Source organism: Quercus lobata, chromosome 8 (genome assembly GCF_001633185.2).
Source record: "Quercus lobata isolate SW786 chromosome 8, ValleyOak3.0 Primary Assembly, whole genome shotgun sequence".
Taxonomy (NCBI): Eukaryota; Viridiplantae; Streptophyta; class Magnoliopsida; order Fagales; family Fagaceae; genus Quercus; species Quercus lobata.
The window spans coordinates 45495484-45517794 of NC_044911.1; the positions used below are offsets into that span (position 1 = coordinate 45495484).

General features: G+C 35.2%; 1 protein-coding gene across 4 annotated transcripts; it reads left to right on the plus strand.

Moving 5' to 3' along the window:
• Positions 1–2377: 2377 nt before the first annotated feature.
• LOC115955420 (WD repeat-containing protein 26 homolog) lies at positions 2378–19703 on the plus strand. Of its 4 annotated transcripts, none has more exons than XM_031073544.1 (5): positions 2378–2549; positions 4841–5736; positions 9350–9451; positions 18226–18855; positions 19322–19703. In XM_031073544.1, exons 2-5 carry the CDS (start codon positions 4939–4941, stop codon positions 19535–19537), a joined length of 1746 nt encoding a protein of 581 aa, XP_030929404.1. In that variant the 5' UTR covers positions 2378–2549; positions 4841–4938; the 3' UTR covers positions 19538–19703. The 4 variants fall into 4 exon arrangements, with proteins under 4 accessions (XP_030929404.1, XP_030929405.1, XP_030929406.1 ...); XM_031073545.1 differs by having other exon boundaries at positions 2378–2519; XM_031073546.1 differs by lacking the exon at positions 2378–2549 and adding an exon at positions 2556–2856.
• Positions 19704–22311: the final 2608 nt, after the last annotated feature.

Genomic DNA, 22311 nt, shown 5'->3' on the forward strand with positions numbered 1-22311 from the left:
TGGCAAAAAAAAAAAAACATGTCAGCAAGATGACATGGCAGTTAACACCAGAAACTAACTGGGGGGGTGATTTGCTAACGGGACTAAACATTGGGGTGTAAAATCAAAGTTTCGAAACGTTAGGGTGTAAAATCCAATCACCCCCAAACGTTAGGGGTGTACTTTGCAATTTACCCAAAAATAAATAATTATTGTTGTGCACAACGTACACGCATTTTGTATTGAAATCGTGACTTTGCTCAATTGTTGCACGCAATTGCACATACACTTTGCATTGAAGTTGCAAGTTATGTAAAGTGTATGTACAATTATATACAAAAACCAAGTGTGCAATAGTATTTAGCCTTTTATATTGTTTTTGGAATTCATTCCCGTAAGTGTTCTAGGTGGCTTGACCATAAAGATTATTGTACTTAAATAAGAGATTTAGAGTTCGAACTCTGCAATTGATACTCCTTTCTTTTTGTCTTCACCAATCTCCTTGTTTATTATTTCCACTCAACAAAAGCTCTCCCTGTCATCTGCTAGCATCTCCTCCTCCCCAAGTCAAAATCTATCTTAACCCTGAGTCCCCAACAGCTCTTCCCCTCTCTCTCGACTAGTAGTTATTCTCCTCTTTCTCATTGTTCAATTTCTCCTCTCCCTAGATCTTGCTAAACATGTAACCCTAAATCCCCAAAACAAAATCATCAACGGCACCACCATTACTCCACCACCGTCACCCTATTCCTCCACCACTACGACGAAATCCCAAAATCAAATTTTGTACAAAGTATTAGAGGAATTTTTTATGTTTTGTGTTTTTTGTCTTGTTTCTTGATATCTCTTATGAATCTCCTACAAATGCTAGCTACATGGTTCAGAAACTACTAAATTCATCCACATATCCTATAATGTCTCATGGGACTTCTCAACAGCCTTGTTAAATTTTGCCAGTGGTTATTCTAGCTCGTATTTAAACAATGTGAGGCAGCTAGCTTCAATTGGTAGTTTTAACAATCATTTCTTAGCAAGCAATCGACAAAGGTTTCAACGAAATTGTTGAACTTTGCTTCTCTTATGTAAAAATCAAAATTCAATGGTTAATGGTGTAAATGGGATGAGAAGTCCTATGTCCACAATATTTTCACAACACTTTCACTATAAATTATAAGTGGTAAGTTGTTATAAGTTTTGAATTTGAGTCCACCACTTAAATTACTTTCTTGCCCACTAATAATAACTCGTAACAACCTGCAACTTAAGATTTGTTATAAAAATATTATGGACGTAGCATTTCTCAAACAGGATAGTTTGTTTTGGAGATTTGGGGGGGGGGGGGAGATACACATGCAAGAGAGATGGAAAATAAGTTTTTGTTTTAAGTGTTTTTATCTTTAAATTGTATGCCACATAAGCAAAAATCACGTGCAAGTCACGTGATATAAATTTTCATCTAATTTAACAAGAAAACTAACATTGGAGGTGTAAAGTATAACAAATGTCATAGTTTAGGGTACAAAATGTGCATTCAAATAGTTTAGGATATAAAGTGTAATCTTGTGTATAGTTTAAATTAGGGTTGTCCACGGGTCGGGCTGGGTCGGGTTTGGACCTAACCCGGACTTGACCCATTGGCGTCGGGTGGAGGGTAGAGGAACTCGAACTCGACCTGCCAAAAAATCGGTCGAGTCGGTTTCGGGGGAGGGTGAGCGTCGGTCGGGCCGAGTCGGGTTGCTGGAATAAAGAAAGCATCAAAATCTGAAAAAAGAAAAAAAAAAGTTGTTGGAATTTGGAAAATTTCGCCGGTTTCTGGAAAAACTAGCCAGATTCTGGAAAAACTCATTGGATCTCCTTGAATCTAAGCTTGATATCGTCGAATCTCTTCGAATCTAAGCTTGATATTGCTGGATCTCCTCGATCTTACCAAATACGGTTGAGGTCTCGCCAAATCTCCTCAAATCTAAGCTTGATCTAGCCGGAGTTGGCTGGATCTGTAAATAACATCGGTTGGGTTGGGTGGCTCAGGTTTTGGAGAAGAAAACTGCCACTTGACCCGCTGGCATTGGGTTTTTGGAGTCAGGGCCTGAGCCCAACCACCAGAGCAGTCGGATCGGGTGGTTCTGGGTCGGGTCCGGATGGGTGGGGCAGGTGGCGGGTTGATTTGGACCACCCTAGTTTAAATCATTTATAGTGGTAAAGTATAATTTCTTCAATTAGGGCTCAGCCCATGTCATTGTAAGTTGGGTTGGGCTGGCCAAAACTTTGACTAGCCTAAAACATTGACTAAGACAAGCCCATGTCAAATTGGGCTGGGTTAGCCAAAATTTGGACTAACTGAGCCATCTTGCACAAAGTCCGGATTTGCCAAGGCATAAAAGCCCCACTACAGCTACCAGGACACACACAAATCCATTTCTTGCTCTCTCTTTCTCTCTCTATCTCTCTCTCTCTCTCTCTCTCTTCCCCCATAAGCCACCATTGTGAGTTGGTTTCCTCCACGCAAAGAGAAACTCAGTGAGTTCTTTCTACCCAGAAAGGTACCAAACACTTTTCCTCCGATTCAAGGGGTACGAATACCTTTAAGAAACCTGTTTCCCGATTGTGGATTCACCTTTCTATCTGCATATTTCACAAATTTCTGCTTAATCTGGTGCTTGCCCACCTCTATTTTTACTGTTAATGTGCCGACAAAATAAGAAAAAGAAAGTCTTTGTGTGCTTTGCTCCTTTGGTTTCTCAATCTGTTTTCCTGTGTTGGGTTCATTTGCTTTTGATACAAATCGGCTCCCAAAGTTAAATCGCTTTCTGGGTATTGAAGATTTTGCTTTCTTACTACATAATTACCTCTAATTTGGGCCAATCCTGTACTGATTCTGTATGTTCCTGGATTTTGTTACTCATTTCTTGCTGCATCTTTTGTGTTGTGATTTTGGTTTAGTGCTTAAATATTTTGCAGTTACCTATGAACATATCTTTCTAACTCATATCTGTGTCAGATTTATTGTTCTTGATGGTTTTGATTGCCAGTTATGGTAGATTTGCCATTTTATTAATGTTTCTGGTGTGGGTTTTAATTAACTATTGCTAAGAAGTATGCAGATTTCAATTTTATTTAATTTCTTTCCCTTTGTTGATTAATATTTTCTTCTATGGAGGACATAATGGGGTAACATTTGGCTCATGATTTTTTCTTCAAGATTATGTAATTAACGTAATGTGTTTGCATAAACTACTTCAGCTTCATGTGTAAAGAAGTTAGTTCTTTTTTAGATTGTGGATCATCCGCTTAATTGGCTGTTGAATTGCTCAGTTTTTATTTAATTAGATGAGAATTTGAGTTTCTTGCCCTTGAAATGATTGAACTGATTTGACAAAGTTGCATTCTTTAAGTTTGTAATGTTCAAGGCCACTGTAATTGAGTTTGTATGATGATGTATCATTAATCATATACGGTCTTTGCGTTATCATTTAACCAAGAGCCTTGTGGCTTGACTTGCACCTCCTCTTGTTTCCAACAGGGACGTCCAAGGTGCAAATCCACTCTCCCCTATTGTAACTATCAAATTATAAAATAAAATTTAAAGTCTTTGGTTATCACTTGGGCTTAAATTGGTATTATAGAAGATTTGTTGACTTTTATATGTAACTTATGTAATTGGATCAGACTTCTCATATGGAAAGTAAACCTTTGCTGGATATATAGGCTTCCTTCCGTTATCTTTTCCTTGGGGAAACTGAAAATTGCAAGGATTATTGCTGTAGAACGGTGTTGATTCAAGAAAACCTAGTTATAAAACATCCACCTTTGAATGTATTGATATGGTATGAATGATATATGGCTATGCATGTATAACCATCTTGATTTTTATAATTTTTCAGTATAGTGATAAAAATGTATATTCTTTGGAAAATAATTAAAAGTGGTAAGCTTTTTTAAGTTATATAGAATTTTTTGTGTACTTGGATGCTATAATTGAGTGGAATTTTTGGAAAAGAAGATCGCATAGGTGTCATTAAGTTGTAGTATGTCTCAAAGTTATAAATTATAGAAATAACAATGGTGAATGAATTACTTTATGCAAAAAAAAAAAAAAAATTCTTGCAGAAAGGGATGTCGTAAATATGGCAATATTCAAGAGACAGGGTGGCTGCCCTTATGCTTATATTAGTTGGTGAAATGGTGCCACTTGCTTATTGGGCATTGGCAAAGATCTTAATACAGTAACTATAAATACACTTTTTGATTGTGAAAGATCTAAATTCGTGTTTCCTTTTTATGTTTATCAGTTCAAAGAATTTTCCTTCATATTTTCTCAAAAAAATGTTGTGCTTTAGATCTGGGATTTAATAATCCTTATCTAGATCACAAGGAGAAAAACATTGGATGGATAATGCTCCAATGGGTGTACTATAGTATCATTCTGAACTTGGGTAGTATAACATATGCCATCAAAGGTTTGAACTTCTGCTATATCTGTATTCTTTTATATGTTTTTTTTTTTTTTTGAATTTGTAATATAAGTCATTATTTCTGTCAACTTGGGGAAAAAAATATATGATATATGTGATGTAATTTGTTGTCACTGAAATGATAGCAAGCAATGTGTGCAGCCAACATAGAACTGTGGTACATTTATACCGAACTTTAGAAACATCACCAACATGGATGAATAATTTTGCCCAAGTATTCTAATTTTCTCTTTACATTTAGAAATTTATTGTCAATATTGTACTTGATGAAAATAGCCAAGTTATTGTTTTGCATTTGTTGATAGTGATGAGGGTCTTTGTGATTGCCTGTTTTATTTGTTACATTCAATTTTAGGAATTTATGACCAATCCTTTGACTTTTTATGCAGGGAGTTATTTCTTGTGAATTATTGGAGGCAGCTTTCAAGTTATCTCTCCTTGTTGTTTTTCTACGTGGTAATAATATATGGGCTGAGGTGCACATTTCATGGGAGGTGTAGAGGATGAAGAACCAGCCACGAAACGCGTGAAATTGTCCACTGAAGAATTGAGAGGTCTTTCTAACGGTTCATCTCTTATAGAGCCCGTATCTGGCTCTTCAAGCGACTTGATGGCTCGACCCCTGTCATCTGAAGGGGACGAAGAGGTTGTTGGTTCAAAAGGAGTTATTAAAAGAGTTGAGTTTGTCCGTATAATAGCCAAAGCATTATATTCTCTTGGTTATAAGAAGAGTGGTGAACGTCTAGAGGAAGAGTCTGGAATACCCTTACACTCCTCTGTGGTAAATCTGTTTATGCAGCAAGTACTTGATGGTAATTGGGATGAAAGTGTTGCCACATTAAAAAAAATTGGACTACTAGATGAAAGCATTGTTAAATCAGCCTCTTTTCTTATTTTGGAGCAGAAGTTTCTTGAACTTTTAAATGCAGAAAAGGTCATGGATGCCTTGAATACATTGAGGACTGAGATAACTCCTCTATGCATTAATGGTACTAGAGTTCGTGAACTTTCTTCCCGTGTAGTTGCCCCTTCACAGTTTGTTCTAGTTGGGTCTCACAGTCAAGACACTGTGAGGGCAAAATCTAGGTCAAAGCTACTGGAGGAATTGCAGAAACTGCTTCCCCCAACAGTTATGATACCTGAAAGAAGGTTGGAACACTTAGTTGAACAGGCACTTCTTTTGCAACGAGATGCTTGCCCTTTTCACAACTCTTTGGATAAGGAAATGTCATTGTATACTGATCATCAGTGTGGAAGAGATCAGATTCCTTCTCAAACTTTACAGGTTAGAGAGAATCTTTTCTGTTCGACGGTGTAAGCTTCATAAATAGTTTTTATACATATTTACCTTTTGTTCTTTGTTGACAGTATCCTGATGCACTTGAAACTTTTCTTTGTGGTTGTGATGTACTTGTTAGTAGCAACCAGTCTTAGTAGTATGTAACATATGTGTTGGGTCATTATTGTTCTCTTTTGTCACGAGAAGTGTACTTTTCTCATGATATGTAACATCACAAGTCATTTACCCAGTGTACAATCAATTAACTGCAAGTTATTGGTTATCAATTACCTATCAAAAAGTTATTGGTTATCAATTGACTATTTATTCTGTGAGGTTTTTCAAAGGTTGATGTTATTGCTTGAAGCTGACGTAAAGGAGATGAATATATTTTTCTTTTGTGGCTGATCAGAAGTATTGCAGCAGCCTAACGAATGAAGTTTCAGGATGAAAGGTTTAGGGGAGGCCCATGATCCAATCAGGGCTAGGATCATGAATATGTTAGCTTCCAAACATACTCATGTCTGTTCTGAAGGGCCAGCTAGGAGCAGGAACATGTTCTTGGAAGTTGGTTTCCTTTCAAGATATGAGGATGATGGAATGTCCAATGACTCCAATCCTTCAGAGGCTTGTGTCTAGCAAGGAATTTGAGACTAAAATGAAGAGATTTTATGAACATATAAGCATTTGAAGTATAGAGCTGAGGAGGAAGAGTATTTGTGTAAGTTTGAAGCCTGAAATGATTGAAGAGGGAGTAGCATTTGACTAAAATGAGAATTTCATAAGGGGGTTTTTAAAAGTTGTGAATCCCAAGGTAGTTAGTTTGGCATAAAATTTATAAATTTTACTGAGGGTGGCAGCATAAATACAAATTTATCCACCAGATTGAAAATATGGGCATCGTAGAACAACATATAAATGCTGGTGGTGAAGGGATACTCTTCCAGAGGATATTGTTGGTGATGTTTTGTCCTCTGCTAGTGGGACCTAGTATTGATGGAATCATGCTAACTCTATTCCATCCTTTTCAAGAGAGAATAAATCCAGATAGACCTTTATTAAAAGAATAGCATGCATATTTTTAGGTTTATGCCGGAGTGAGATCCCTAGAATTTGATGTTTTCACTATGGGTTGTTATTGTTATTTTTTCTTGGTTTAATTCTTTTTGTTGCTTTGGGAGGAGGGGGCAGTTCTAGGTTGATAAGGATTAGCTAGTTGACTTTGATGTGGGTATCGGTAATAAGTATGCTGGAACTAAGTCATTTTATGGAGCATGATTTAGCTCTGTGCACCCCTCAACTTAAGGTAGTCAAGAGCTTACTCCATTGCATTGAACCAATTTTGTTTACTCCATACCTGAAGCAGACAACATATCGCTTATAAGGGTATATTTCCTATCTTTTTGCCAAACTATCTATAATGTAGGTTAACATGGAGAGTTTACTAGGGATATTAACTATATCAAGCAATGACGGTAGCTTAAGTGAGTGCTTCCATTTCTGTTCAACCTATTTCCTCTTTTTATTTTTTGGATAAGTCTGTTCAACTTTTTTCCTTGCTAATGAGAATATAGTAATGACAGATATGAAGAAAAAAGGACTAAAGTAATAAGGTGTGATGGTTGTGCTATCAAGTTGGAGATTCTAGATTGACAATGACCTCTTCTTTACCTCAAGATGAGGTGATTCTAAAATGCCTCAAGGCTTAAAAGTTAAAACATTGAGCAACACCTCCTGGGCATACCCTTGTCAAGCCAAGCCATATTGAATGTGCACCATTTTATAGTTTCTATGACAATCTCTAGAAGCATTTTCCTTTCCAATGAGAATTAGCTCAAATGGCAATTCCTCCTCTTTTAATAATGTGATGGAGGGTAAGATCGTGAGGGCAAGACTTATGGGGTATGTGCGTAACTTAACCCCCATGCGCACAAAAAATAAAAGGGGGCCTCTAGAGGCATTACTTATTGTTCAACTCTCTCTCTCTCTCTCTCACACACACACACACACACACACACACACACACACACTTTTGGATGAATTTTTTAATTAAAAAATAAAATAGAAGGGGTTATGCACCTTATGCATCAATTCTCAAACCTTGCTTTTTGAGGGGAACAACTTCTCAACTTATGCCTTCTCTCTGTCCATCTATTTTTTCCAATTAAATTATAATGGTGGGTTAATTATGCTCTTTACATGTTCGAGGAAGTATATGAATGTAACCTTTTCTGATTTTCTTTTAATAAATATTTTAAGAGTTACTTTGTGTCCTTTCATGTTTTCTATTATTTTAAAAGGGCAGGGTTTAATGCTTTGTGTTACACTTCCACCCTAGAAACTATATTCATGATCGTATGTAGACGATTAAAAGAATTATAACTGCTTCTCTGATACATATCTCTTAGAAACAACTTGTGTCTTACAGATTCACAACTGTTTTCCTTTTTTCAAAGTTTTCTCTACCCTTGTTCTATTTTTATTTTTTTTAGGGAGGTGGGGAGGGGTGGGGGATGGGGCTAATGCCTTACGCTTTTTAATGTTTGCAGATGTGGTCCATTGTTCCAAAATGATAATAGTTTCATGGTGCAGAAATGTTTTTTTGTTAAATTCTTGAATACATGGTCTCTAGATTCTTTAACTTTTACGTCCTCTCATCCTCTTCTTTTAACTCTATACTACTATGTTTTCTACTTAATCCACAAGCAGCACTTGTTCTTCAATCCTAAACATGCAACCCTCATTTCATAATTCTAGAATGTCTATTGACCGTAAGGCCTGCACTGAAACATCCCAAATCAAAATGTAGGTTCAGCTATATGGTTTCAGGAATTCCTGTGACTTTTACCTTCAGACTCTGCCATGAACCCTATCAGTAATTATTATTATTATTATTAACTATTACTTTACAAGACACCTGATAAGCTTAAGATTCCTAAAGTTATTGTGTGTCCTAGTTAACAAAAAAAAATTGATTCAGTTATTCTACAACTTTGCTAGGTAAATAGAATCAGTATAGGACTCTTATCCAGCAATGTCAGAAAAAGTGGCATTTTGCAGTACTAACTTGTCTTTAGAAGGCCCTTAAAGGCAGCTAAAAGTGAATGAATAAGGATTCAAAAACACTGTGCTATGCACAAAATTGAGGATCTCTTGATTAGGTGTTCAGCTTACATCAATTTGATGACATTCTGTTTCACTCGGAACACGTACATTTAGTTAAGAAGGCAAATTAGAGGGTTTATAATACCTTAAGAGATATCCTTTACTTGATTGTGGTAAGCACACTTAGTTGTTAGCTACAAATGCTTCAAGATGTTGATTTATATCTATTTTCCACCCTTTATAAACCCTCATAAAAAAAAAAAGAAAGAGAGAAAAGTTTCTTTATGCATGAGAAATTTATGTCTCTTAGGTAGTGAGACATAAATTTCCACATTTGTACTTATTGATAATATTTCATGATCTTTTCCAATTTCTCTGTTTGTTTCTTTTCTGGAGACTTTGTTAACCTTGAGTGGACTATGCATTTCCTTTTTACAGCTACTATTGTGAATTTGGTATCTACATGTCATTCGATCTCCATCTTGAATCTTTCTTTTTATTTCTATTTGAGTAGATATTACGAGACCACAGCGATGAAGTCTGGTTCTTGCAGTTTTCACATAATGGGAAATACTTGGCTTCATCATCAAATGATCGTTCAGTTATCATATGGGAGGTAAGATTGATACTTTTAATGGGTTTAGATTTGACTGTATTGTGATCTCTCTCTCTCTCTCTCTCTCTCCCTCCTTGGATAAGTAATTAATCTTATTTCTAAAGAGGCACTACCTCATTTACACAAATGTATACATGATGTAGTCCTAAAGAATTACAAAGAATAAAAGTTACAAGCACAAATCAATGAACTGACAATAGAAAGATTGTTACTATAACCTAGGGAATGGGGGCTATTCAAACATGATCTTGAGAAAGACAACTTTAGTCAAACAACCAAGGTTCCAGATCTTCAAATGTACAATGATCCCTCTCTCTGCCACAACATACATTAATGGGCTAGTTTCCAAACAAAGGATGAACGTTTCCTAAACGAATTAACTGATTCTTCTATCCATATAATATATAAACAATTCTGCTAGGCATTATCCAATGAACTCCAAACACTTAGACCATTTGTGCCATCACAATGCAACAACAAATGTTCCACCACTGTTTCCCTACACTTGCAACACCAATCTATTAGGGTAATTCCTTTCTTCATGAGATTATTGCATGCATAGTTGTTAGTATCCGATGAATCGTATTGAGTATTGTAAGATATGTATCAAATGTTTGCAAAAAATTCTGAATCATTTGGGTATACTTTCTTTGTCAGATTTGTTAGATAGTTGTACTTTCTCTGCTTTATAGTTTTTGATGTTTTTTCTGGTTCCTTAGTACACTGCCTATGTGCTTTGGTTTCGTGTATTCTTTTATTTATTCAATGAAGTTATATTACTTATATCAAAAAAAAAGTTTTGAATCATATGGATGTATCAAAGATGCTCATAAATCTTACGATGTGAATTGTTTCGAATCGGTGAGTTGTAATGTACTATATGGTACCTGAGGTTTTGCTTATTCAACTTAAAAAAAGAAAAAAAGAATCATTTTTTTTTTTTTTTTTGCTCGCAAAAAAAAAAAAAGAATCCTTTTGATCTTTTGTTTCTTTCATTCATTTTTTTCCTTTCGAAAAGATTAGGGTATGTTTGGTAACTATTTTTTCTCCTTATTTTTTGTTTTTAAAAACAATTTTGTATTTTTGAGACTAAAAAACTTGTTTGGCAATCCAAAATAGACGGAAAGCTAAAATTGTTCTCAAAACTCAATTTGTGAAGGAAACTGAAAACATGCGAAATGCTGTTTTCAGTTTCTAATTTTCAAAAGTTAATGAAAACACGCATTTAATTTAATGAATCTAACTCATTTAATGAGTTAGCATTAGAGTTCAAATCTTAGTAACAACATATTTTAGTATTCTCTATTTTTTTTTCTTCAAAAAACTATCTTTTTAATTTCAACTAACCAAACATGTTTTTGATTTAAAAAATATAAGAATTTTTTTCTTTCTTTATATTCCTAAAAAAAGTTTTTGAAAATAGAAAACGAAAACTGTTACCAAACGTAACCTTAGTCTCTTAGAGTTTCTGAACATAACTAGGTTTTGCTTATTCAACTTAAAAAAAAAAAAGGGATCCTTTTGATCTTTTGTTTCTTTCATTCATTTTCTTTCAAGCATTATAAATTTTATTGAATGTTCATGTATCTTAAGATACACGGTACACAAAAAATTGAGAAATCAATGCACAATTCGATTCCTATTTTGACAACTATGATTAAATATTAAAATTGTGCCCATGTTGGTTGTCCACACAAAGAACTCTTTTTGTAGCCTTAGTACATCAAATGCATTTTCAAGGGAACTTCACATAATTGGAGCATCAAACCCAACATTTCCATTTAACCTCCTTCACACTCAATCAGGGCCTGCTTCACTTGGGAGGTTGGAATACAAAATAGCAAATCTACTGACTCCGATTACCAATCATTAACATCATGGATAATCTTGATGTTTCATGAATGTGCCCTCTAAGTGAGAGCTGACTGAAGCATCCTTATCAACTATAATTACATATAGCTCCAGGTACTTCTCTTTTAAGGATTGATTTCCACACCACTTGTCGTACAAAAACCTCACCTGACTTCCAATCATTAACATCATGGATAATCTTGATATTTCATGAGTCTGCCCTCTAAGTGAGAGTTGACTGAAGCATCCTTATCAACTATAATTACAAATAGCTTTGGGTACTTCTCTTTCAAGGATTAATTTCCACAGAACTTGTCGTGCAAAAACCTCACCTGACTTCCAATCATTAACATCATGGATAATCTTGATAATAATATGAGTGTGCCCTCTAAGTGAGTGTTGACTGAAGCATCCTTATCAACTATAATTACATATAGCTCTGGGTACTTCTCTTTCAAGGATTGATTTCCACACCATTTGTCATGCGAAAACCTCACTTGACTTCCATTCCTTAACACAAACTGCACATGACCTTGAACCCATAATAATACTCCTTCGTAAGGTACAACTCTATGTGCTTCTCAACTCCCTCATTGACTTGACAACCAGTGTCCACAAATGAGTATCTGCCTGCCAAAATCTCCATAGCAGTTTTTTTTTTTTGATAGGTAATAAGAGTATTATTAAACAAACTGTAAAACAGAAGAAAGCAAATACAAGGTGTTCATGACGGTGAACACAAGGAAATGCAACAAACAAACAAACAGCAACAAACAACAAGAAAAAAACTTAAAAGTGCAATACTAAGAGAAGAAATAAACTCCAAGATAGTGGAACAATCCGAGAAGCCCCAACACCTAGACCAATCAAATAAAGTCTTCTGGCATAGAGCTTGTAATTGAGCCAAGGATTTCTCGGTATCCTCAAAAGAGCGCCGATTTCTTTCCATCCAAACAATCCGCATCCATAGCAGTTTTACTAATAGATCTTGTTATCACCATAGCCATTTTCCAAATAGAGCTTGGTTAAAAGTGCTTAGCTTGCACACCCTCAAACTCCCATTAAAGGCAAAAGGACATACTCATTTCCAATCCCTAAGATTGAGTTTGAACTTGTCACCCAGGCAGCTCAGTAAGAAATTCCTTTGCAATATCTCCAATATGTTCGCCCTAAGAGAAAGGATGGTGAAAACTTACTTATCAAATCCAAACGGGGTAGCACATAACTGGGGACAAAGCCTTATTAAGTGGAGGTTACTAGTTTGAATCTCCCATTGGGGCCCTTAGACAAAACTTATAAAATATAAAGGTAATAAGTTGGTAAACTGAAAAGCATATTCCCCCTTTTGACAAATACAATGTTTCCAACTTGATAGTCAATGTTTCATTTCCTCTAAAATGGGGAGGGGAAAGGGGGGTGGAGCACTAGAGTTTGTAGAAGGACTCATGGTTGTGGTTCATGGCGAAGTATTAGTGAAGGGTGGGAAAATTTTTCTAGGCATTTGTCTTTTGTGGTGGGGGATGGTTCTCGTATTCTTTTTTGGCATGATAAGTGGATTGGGGATAATTCTCTCAAATCTCTTTATCCTTGGTTATTTGTGTGTTCAGCCAATAAGGAAGCTTGTATTTCTAAAGTGTTAAGTCCTCCAGTTGGTGATAATGATAGAGTATGGACTTTAAGATTTTATAGGGAATTTAATGATTGGGAGTTGGCGGCTTCCTATTCCCTTTTTCACTTCATTCAAACTCGAATTCCTAGGGGTGGAGGTAGTGACAGACTTTATTGGTGTCTTAATGGAAGTACGAAGTTTGATGTTCGGTCTTTTTATCATAAGATTCGAAATGTAACTCTTTCTACTTTCCCTTGGAAGGGCATTTGGAAAGTAAAGGTTCCTAAAAGGGTGACATTCTTTATGTGGACAGCAGCTTATGGCTAGATCTTTACTTTGGATAATGTTATGCTCCGAGGCCGCACTTTGGCAAATTGTTGTTGTATGTGTTGTTGTAATGAGGAATCTATGGATCACCTGCTGATTTCTTGTTTGGTTGCTCATTCTCTGTGGATGCATGTGCTTCGGCTGTTTGGGATTGATTGGGTCATGCCAGGTTCCATTGTAGACTTATTTTTTTGTTGGTATCATTGGCTTGAGAAACATAATTCTGATATTTGGAATCTGGCTCTGGGTTGTTTAATGTGGAATATTTGGACTGAACGGAATCAGTGTTCTTTTGAGGATACAAGGAAATCATTGGATCAGTTGTTAGATTTATGCAAACGGATCCTCTTTGATTTGTCTCGGTGTTGGGGCCTCTCGGATTGTTCTACACTGGATTTTCTTTTGTCTCTTAGAATAGCTTAGTGTCTGTTTGCTTCTTTTTACCTCTTTTTTCTTTTTGTTCACTGTCGTGAACCTTGTGTATTTTTCATGCTATTCCTTTTTCAATAAAATTTTTTCTTACCTATCAAAAAAAAGGTATTCCGTGGCACTCTTGCTTTAAAAGGCGATCTCAAATGCATACTTGAATAATTCAGGGGCAAGCCGCCAATCATACAACAAAAATGTTCTCCAAAACATCAGTGTCTTCAACCTTCATCAATGTCTCCAACCTCTCCTACTGTTTCAATTTCACTCTTACTGAGGTTCATTTTTAGGCCTGTTACATCTTCGAATCATGTTAACATCGTCCTTATGTGAAGAAGTTGTTTCACGGTAGCATCACAAAACAAAATTGTGTCATCAGCAAATAGTACGTGGGAAACCAAAAGGCTGTTTTCTCCATTCCTAACTCTAAATCTAGAGATGAAACTCCCTGCTTCAGTTCCCTTCAACATTCTACTCAACACCTCCAAAACCAGAATAAAGAGTAGCGGTGAGAGAGGATTACCTTGCCTTGGTTCTCTTCAACATTTTACTTAACACCTTCAAAACCTGAATGAAGAGTAGCGGTGAGAGAGAATCACCTCGCATTAAGACTTATCAAGTTATTAAAAAATCCCACTGGGGGGCCATTTACCAACATGGACAAGTGCTACTACACTATTATGAATTATAGCTTTCTTATTTTAGTTATGAAGAATATCTCCCTTCTTTTTTCCTATCTATGATGGTTTGCATGTCTCTCCTGCAGTTGCATGTCAGAGTTCATTATTCTTGTTTGCCCCTCCATATTTAGTTATTTACCAGCACTGAGAAGTGCCCCACTGTCATGAATTATAGCTTTGTGATTGTAGTAATGAAGAGTATCTCTCTTCTTTTTTCTCATTGATGATGATTTGCATCTCTTCTGCACTTACATGTCAGAGTTCCTAATTGCTGTTTGCTCCACGTTTCTGGATTAAATATCACATCAATTCTTGGTACGGTGTGGTGACATTCTGATATTGGCGTTGTTTGGTCAGATGTAACAATATTGCTTTGTCTCTGTTGTAATTTTCTCCTTTTTGCACTTAAAATTGAGGTTTGGTCCCAAAAATCAAGAGTTTGACTTTGAAGTCATGGTTTTAACCTTTTCTGGAGCTGCAATCATTTGATAAATATTTTACAATTAAGCAGGGAACAATTGCATTGGACTAAAAGTGATGAAATACTAAACCAATTGAGACATCCAACTAAATTATGGCTTAACATATTATACTTCTGTTAGTAGCTCTTCTTGTTCAGATAGGGTGGAACCTGTACCTCCTGGACGGGATAGCCGTTTAGAGTGGAGATATTTTATATATTTGTGTGTGTATGTGTGTATCCTCGTGCTTATCCTGCCTTAATATATTAGCTTGGTTCCATAAAGGGCTAATTTTTCAAGATGTCTTCTAGAATACAAGTGATCAACCTTGAATAATTTGTTCAGGATCAATTGCTGACCCCAAAAATTTGGGACTAAGCCTTGGTTGTTGTTGTATTGATTTTGAATGGCTTGAAAGAAAACCATGCCAGATGGAGTGAAGTTTTGGACTATTTAGAAGTACAACTACAAAATGAGCATAATGGAATAAAAAAAAGCAGTTAAAGATGGCTCAGTGATGAAGATATTGAATTAGAAATGAATGCACTTGTGCTGTTACCAATCAAGGTCAAGGTGAGAGATAAAATCACTCAAGATAGTTGGTGATGTGATCTCTGTTAACGGAAGCTGTTTGTAACAAGATCAAGATGACTCAAAGGAGCTATTAGGGCAAAAGTATGGGCAAGAAGAGCGTCAAACATCAAAAATGGTGCTAGTGGTGCCGTAAGATAGATTCTTGCATATGGTTGGTTTGGTCTTTAGGGCTGACAGGTTGCAGTTTTGGGTGTATTATGGTATTTAGAGATTGTAGCTGCAGCCAGGTTGAGAAGGTATGATATAAGAGGCCAATAGGGGTTATTTCTTGAAAGAATTAGGTTGCAGAAAATTTTAGCAACAGGGGAAATTAGGTGTTTTAGGGTTTGTTTCTATGATTAATTGGTGGTAAAAAGGCTAGAAAATGCCAATGTGTTTTAGGGTTTTGTTAGGGTTAATAAAAAAAAATTTGAGGGGTTGTGATGGGGTGAAAACAGGTTGTAGCTTGAATCCGTTCGGGAATATGTGAGTGGTGCATGTGAACGGTATTGAAGTGGTATGCAGTGTGGAAACCAAATATGCCTGTTGACTGGTTGGTGCTGATTGATTTTGTTGGACCTGAATCATTTTAATGCTGTTGACATTGATGGATGTTGACTGTTGAGAATATTGACACTGATAAATGTCAAGAATTTTTAGGATTTAATTTTTTTTTAAGTAATATAAATTTTATTGAAACCAGAAAACAGCCACCCAAGTGTACATGATGTATACAATCGGGGACAATACAATCATGCCCACAGATTACAATGATCAATCAAATCGAAAAAAATCGAACATAAAGAGTAACAATCCACAACAGACATCCAATCCAACAAGGTTAGCTTAATGTCTGTCAAATTTCTTTCCAAATCCTCAAAAATTTGGGCATTCCACTCCCTCCAAATACACCAAATCAAACAGTGAAAACAGCTTTCCAAATAATTCCATTTCTATGATGACCAAGCTGCCCTTGCCTAGAAGCAAATAACTTGATGACTGTCTTTGGCATGACCCAGTACACTCCAAACAAACCAAACACCACAGGCCATAACTCCATAGCAATAGGACAATGAAGTAATAAATTAATGAATTGGTTACAGGCTATTCATTTTCCTTAGTTGGATATGAAGCTATTTCCTTTCCTTATTTTATGAAATTTGGGTTGTAGAGGCTTGATCATGGAATACAAAATTTTGGTTGGAATTTCCTTCCAATGTCAAGATTTCTATCCTTCTTTATATGCTTGGTGTTGCCTCTAGGCAACCCAAGATGCTGACATCTAAGTTTTCTCTCTCTTTGCACCATGGTTTTAAAAACCGTTCCGTTCCAGCCAGAATGGCCGGAATTTTCCGTCCCAGTGTAGGTAACCCCCTTATTCTGTTTCATCCTAAATGCCGTATTTGTACCGGCGTTCTGGCCGGAATGTTGTCATACCAGGTGAAATGTTGGTTCCGGAGCGAAATGAAGAATGAGTTTTCTGGATTCTGCTACTTTGCGTTGAGTCACTGAGTGGGTTTTTTTTGGATCTCATGGTGGGTTTACACATGGAGAAAACGAAGTGAATTAGAAAAGGACAAAAAAAAAAAAAAAAAAAAAATCAAATATGATGAAATAGTTAAATTGAGAATGTCATATGGGGTATGTTAAAAATACAAAAAACCGATGAAAAAGGATGAGAGGTCAAACTAGGGAGTTACAGATCTGGAAGAAGAAGATAAGGAATAGGATTGGGAGAAGAGGAATGGTGAGAGAGAAATGAAAAAAGTTGTATAAAAAAAGGGTAAAAGAGATGAATTAGGTGATACTTACGTGAGAGGAGTAAATGGGAAGCTTTTGGGAAGGTTCTCCCCTTTTATAAATGTCATTATATTCTTTCTTATTTGCAAAAATGCCATTTCATCAATTCATTAGAAAAATTCTTTTAAAAAATTTATTTGATAATCAATTTGAAAATTTTAGTTTAACAATAATATAATAAGTAATAACCTTATAACTTAGCCCATTAGGGGTGAAAAGCCCTTGGATTACCTGGTAACTAATTCTGGCTGGTGGGGTCAGTTGCTTGTAGGAGTTTGATTAACAGTGAGTATTGTTGTACAGTATGCTTTGCGACGTGCAACTAATCTGAGTGAAGTTCTCTTATGTCATAAAAAAAGAAGAAGTAATAACCTTATTATTATCTCTCTTTTAATAAAAAATATCTTTGTTATTATTATTATTATTATTACGATATATATATATATATCTTAGTTGCGTAATCTTGAAACGGTGTACCGGTACACATTGGAACCGAAATATTCTGTTCCAGTAGCCAATCCGGAACAGTCACCTGAATGGAATTCAAAACCTTGCTATGTATTGCTTGATGTTGACTCCAAGCAACCCTAAGTGTTGATTCTGCTGATTCCTAGGTTTTATCCCTCTCATCTTGGTGCTAACTCCTAAGCTCTATCCATTTTTGTCCTTTTTGTTTCCCATGCCGTAAACCCCTTTGAGAATTTTGTGTTGCATCATGAAGGCTTGGATTAAGATCCTATCATTCTAAAATCTATCCATTAGTAGGAGAAAATTACCATTTTGTTATTGTCAAAAAGATAGGGTTTTACTTTTTAAGTATTTAGAATCTGGTATCATTATTTATACCTCTATGCATCAAAAGAATCTAAAAATTTGTAATCTGCTTTCCAAAAAAAGGTGAAAAGAACCCAAAAGCATTAGAGCTTTGTTTCTTGGACTTGACACTTTTTACTCTGGTAGTAGATCTAAAGTATTAGCCTTTGGAAATATTTGCAAAGGGGTGGTCTAAGTTTTCTCATACATATTGTATTTTATTTTTGTTTGTAGGTTGATGTGAATCGTGGTGTGTCTATGAAGCATAGATTATGTGGTCATCAGAAATCTGTCTGCTCTGTTTCATGGAGTCCCGATTGCAATGAACTCCTTACCTGTGGAGTGGAGGAAGCTGTCAGGCGCTGGGATGTTTCTTCTGGTGAGTGCCTTCATATTTATGAGAAAGCTGGTGTTGGCCTGGTGTCTTGTGGATGGTCTCCAGATGGCAAATGGATATTCTCAGGCGTCAATGACAAGAGTATTTGCATGTGGCACCTAGATGGGAGAGAGCTGGAGTGTTGGAAAGGGCAAAGAACTCTAAGGATATCTGATTTGGAAATAACGAGTGATGGGAAGCAGATTATAAGTATTTGTAAAGAAAATGCCATACTATTACTTGACAGGGAAGCAAAAGTTGAAAGATATATTGAAGAGGATCAAACAATAACATCATTTTCATTATCAAGGGATAATAGATTCTTACTGGTTAATCTTCTAAATCAAGAAATTCATCTGTGGAACATTGAAGGTGACCTCAAGCTTGTTGCCAAGTATATAGGTCATAAACGTGCCCGGTTTGTGATCAGGTCTTGCTTTGGTGGACTTGCACAAGCTTTTATTGCCAGTGGTAGTGAGGACTCACAGGTATGGTTTTAATTTTATCCTTTTGGGTTCTTTGGAGGAAGAATTTTCTTTGTTTACAAGGAAAAATCTGCTCCATGTTCATTGGGTGTAAATGTTTCTATTTTCATTAAAACAAGGATATTATGCATAGTTATGCGTGTGCTTGCAAATGTTATATATAATTCAGTACATCGTGATCCCTGAACTGTATATATAGTACGTCTCATCAGGACCCCTGAATTATTTGGACCTTGGGGAGTCTTTGATATACATTGTAAGTTTGGGACAGATTTTGCACCGTGTAACTAATTTCATATTGTGATGCAGAGAATGAAGGTTACCTTCAAACCTCAAAAGTATATGTAACTCTTGATTTATAGGATTGGGAAAAATAAAAAATAAAAATTCCTGTGATTGCCATTTGAATCTGCTGGTACAATTGTCCTTTTATCAAGCATAAAGCAGTGAACTTCCATTGTGATTGCAGGTTTATATTTGGCACAGAGGCTCGGGTGAGCTGATAGAGGCATTGCCAGGTCATTCTGGAGCTGTTAATTGTGTGAGCTGGAATCCTGTGAACCCCCACATGTTGGCATCAGCCAGTGATGACCGTACGATTCGGATATGGGGTCTAAATGAACTAAATATGAAGCGCAAGGATGCTCATAGCAATGGCATCCACTATTGCAATGGGGGAACCTGAAAAACAGGCTGAAAGCATCATTGTTTGTTATTTCTTTCTCTGACCATTGGTTATGTGTAAATACTTTATCATCGTTGCAGTCAGACATTCAAGTCAAACTAGCATATGAATTGTGCAACAAGTTTCTGATAATAAATCAACCATTTCAATTTTAGCATTTAAATAATTGATTACTTGGTTATGATTAAGGGAATATGGAGCTAACTTATATCGAATAGGACTATGCTTTAATTATTATACAATAATAACTAGTTGCAGACTCATGCGATGTGTGGGAATAAATAATTATTTTGTAATTTTAATATAATGTATACTTTTTTTCTCTAAAATTTGTTGGAGAATTTTTTATCTATTAAAAATTAGACAATTTCTATTTGGTCCAATTAGGTCTACTTTGGTCCCATTCGATTCAATTTGGTCAACTTGTTCAATTTTGGTCCTCTTCAGTCCATTTTGGACTAATTGGACCTTAATTGATTCTTTTTATAGGTTGCATTTTCATGTTTAGTTCAATTTTTTTTTTTCTCTTCTTAATTTTTTTATAAGAAAGTATGAAATTTTATTATATTTGAGTTAAACTTTTTAGTTTTGAGTAAAACAATATGAAATAAAATGGACATTAGAAATTAGAAATATGAGCCCTAAAAATGCAATAAAAATAGTAAATATTCAAAAGTCTTATTCGGTCCCTTTTAGTCCTATTCGATCAATTCGTCCACCTTGGTTCTATTCTGTCCCTTTCAATTTATTTGGTCCGTTCTGCCCACCTCGGTCCTAGTCTGTTGACATTGGTCCTATTTGGTCAATTCGGTCCAACTTGGTCCTATTCGGTCCTATTTGCTCCTATGCATCCATTATGTCCACTTTGGCACCAATCTGTTTATTTATTTTTTATTCAGTTCGCTTCGATCCCCTTAAATCCTTTTCGGTCCACATTGGTACACTGTCCTTTTGTGTCCTATTTGGTTCACTTTGGTCATATTCGATTCGTTTCGGTCCACCTTGTTCCCATTTGATCCTATATTTCCATTTGGTCCACTTCATTCTATTTGGTTCACTTCAGTCCATTTGTATCCACTTCAGTCCATTCAGACCACTTCGGTCTGTTTTGGTCTACTTTGGTCCATTTTTGTGCACTTAAACATAGGGAAAAGATATGTTTGGGTTGAGAGCACCTATTCTAAATTAAAATCTATTTTGAAAAAATATAATTCTCAAACTCGTAATATTTAAAATCTTAAGTTTAGTATTTATTATTATTACACTTTTGTTGAGCTACATTAACATAACATTTCTGTCTACTTCGATCCAGTTAAATTTAAGTGAAAGTCATTCTAAACATGAAGATTATGAATATACAAATCTAATCTTTAGGGTAGTTACTCATTCATTTTAAAGTCATTACTTTTAAATGAATTGCATGAGGTTGATTATACCTTTAAGAAATATATATATATATATATATATAATTTTTATTTAAATAAATTATTCAAATTATTCATTCTCTTAAAAGAGTTTATTCTGATAATCAAAATTTTATTCTCTAATTATATGATAAGTTTTGGTTTTCATACTAAATATGTATATTTTATTCTCTAAATTTTGTTGTAGAGAATTTGCTCTCCCTAAAATTAAATAATTTCAAAAAATAATTTCCATCACTATTTTTTATCTTCTAACTATTGTTAATATGCATTATATTTTCCTAGTTTCTTTTGGTAGAATTAAAATTTTTAGGTTTCAAAATTATTATTCAAATTCTCATTCTCTTAAGGGGATTATTATGGTAACTAAAACTTATCATATAATTACAATTGATATTACTCAAATAATTGACTATACCCTCAACCCAAACTTGTATTTTCCCATTCTTAAGTAGGTACATTGAATTGGAACGAAGTGATCTGAAATAGATCAAATGGACCGAATAGACCTAAGTGAACTGAATAGATCGTATTGACCGAATTGGACAGAAAGGACCAAATTGGACCGAATTGGATGTAATCGACCAAATTGGACTGAATAAGACGAAATTGAATGAAGTAGACCGAATGGACAGAAATAGACCGAAGTGAACCAAATGGGCCGAACTGGACCAAATAGACCTAATTGAACTGAAGTGGACCGAAATAGACCGAATACTGATTTGTAATTAGCATAGCCACGATTGTGTTTTGATATAAGCTCAAATTCTTACTTCCAAAATAATCTAGTATTAAATCAAACAAAAGTAGCACTGAAACTATGAGAGAGAGAGAGAGAGAGAGTACTTGTAATGGGAAACTAAAAAATACAACGCCAAAGCATATGAACTCAAAATAGAGTTTAAAAAATCACAATGATTCATCAATATAAAGTAAAGTTGCAAGAAAGAATAACAAATCAAGAGAGAGAGAGAGAGAGAGAGAGAGAGAGAGTAACCACTTTTTAAAGAGAGAATTGTAAGAAATTTTTAGAAAATAACATGAGAAGAAAAAAGTAAAAATAAAAAATATAGTAATAAACACCAAATTATCTAAGTCATGTTATATTACATAATAAAATAATATTATATTCTTATATACTATCTTTATAATGCAATAGTATAAGATCTATAGAATCAAAGAGAAAAAAAAATATATAACAACTTAAAAACATAATTATATCAAACCAAAGTAGAGTTCCAAATAATGCAAAAAAATCATCAACCAAAGTAGAGATGCAAGAAAAATAAAATATTCCACCAAAAAAATAAAAAACAAAATTTTGAGAGAGAGAAAGAGAGAAAAAATAAC

Coding starts and splice junctions, on each gene's coding strand:
- LOC115955420 (XM_031073544.1), top strand. CDS start 4,939: ATGGGAGGTGTAGAGGATGAAGAACCAGCCACGAAACGCGTGAAATTG. Junction 5,737..9,349: donor TTCCTTCTCAAACTTTACAG/GTTAGAGAGAAT, acceptor CTATTTGAGTAG/ATATTACGAGACCACAGCGA. Junction 18,856..19,321: donor GTGGTAGTGAGGACTCACAG/GTATGGTTTTAA, acceptor TTGTGATTGCAG/GTTTATATTTGGCACAGAGG.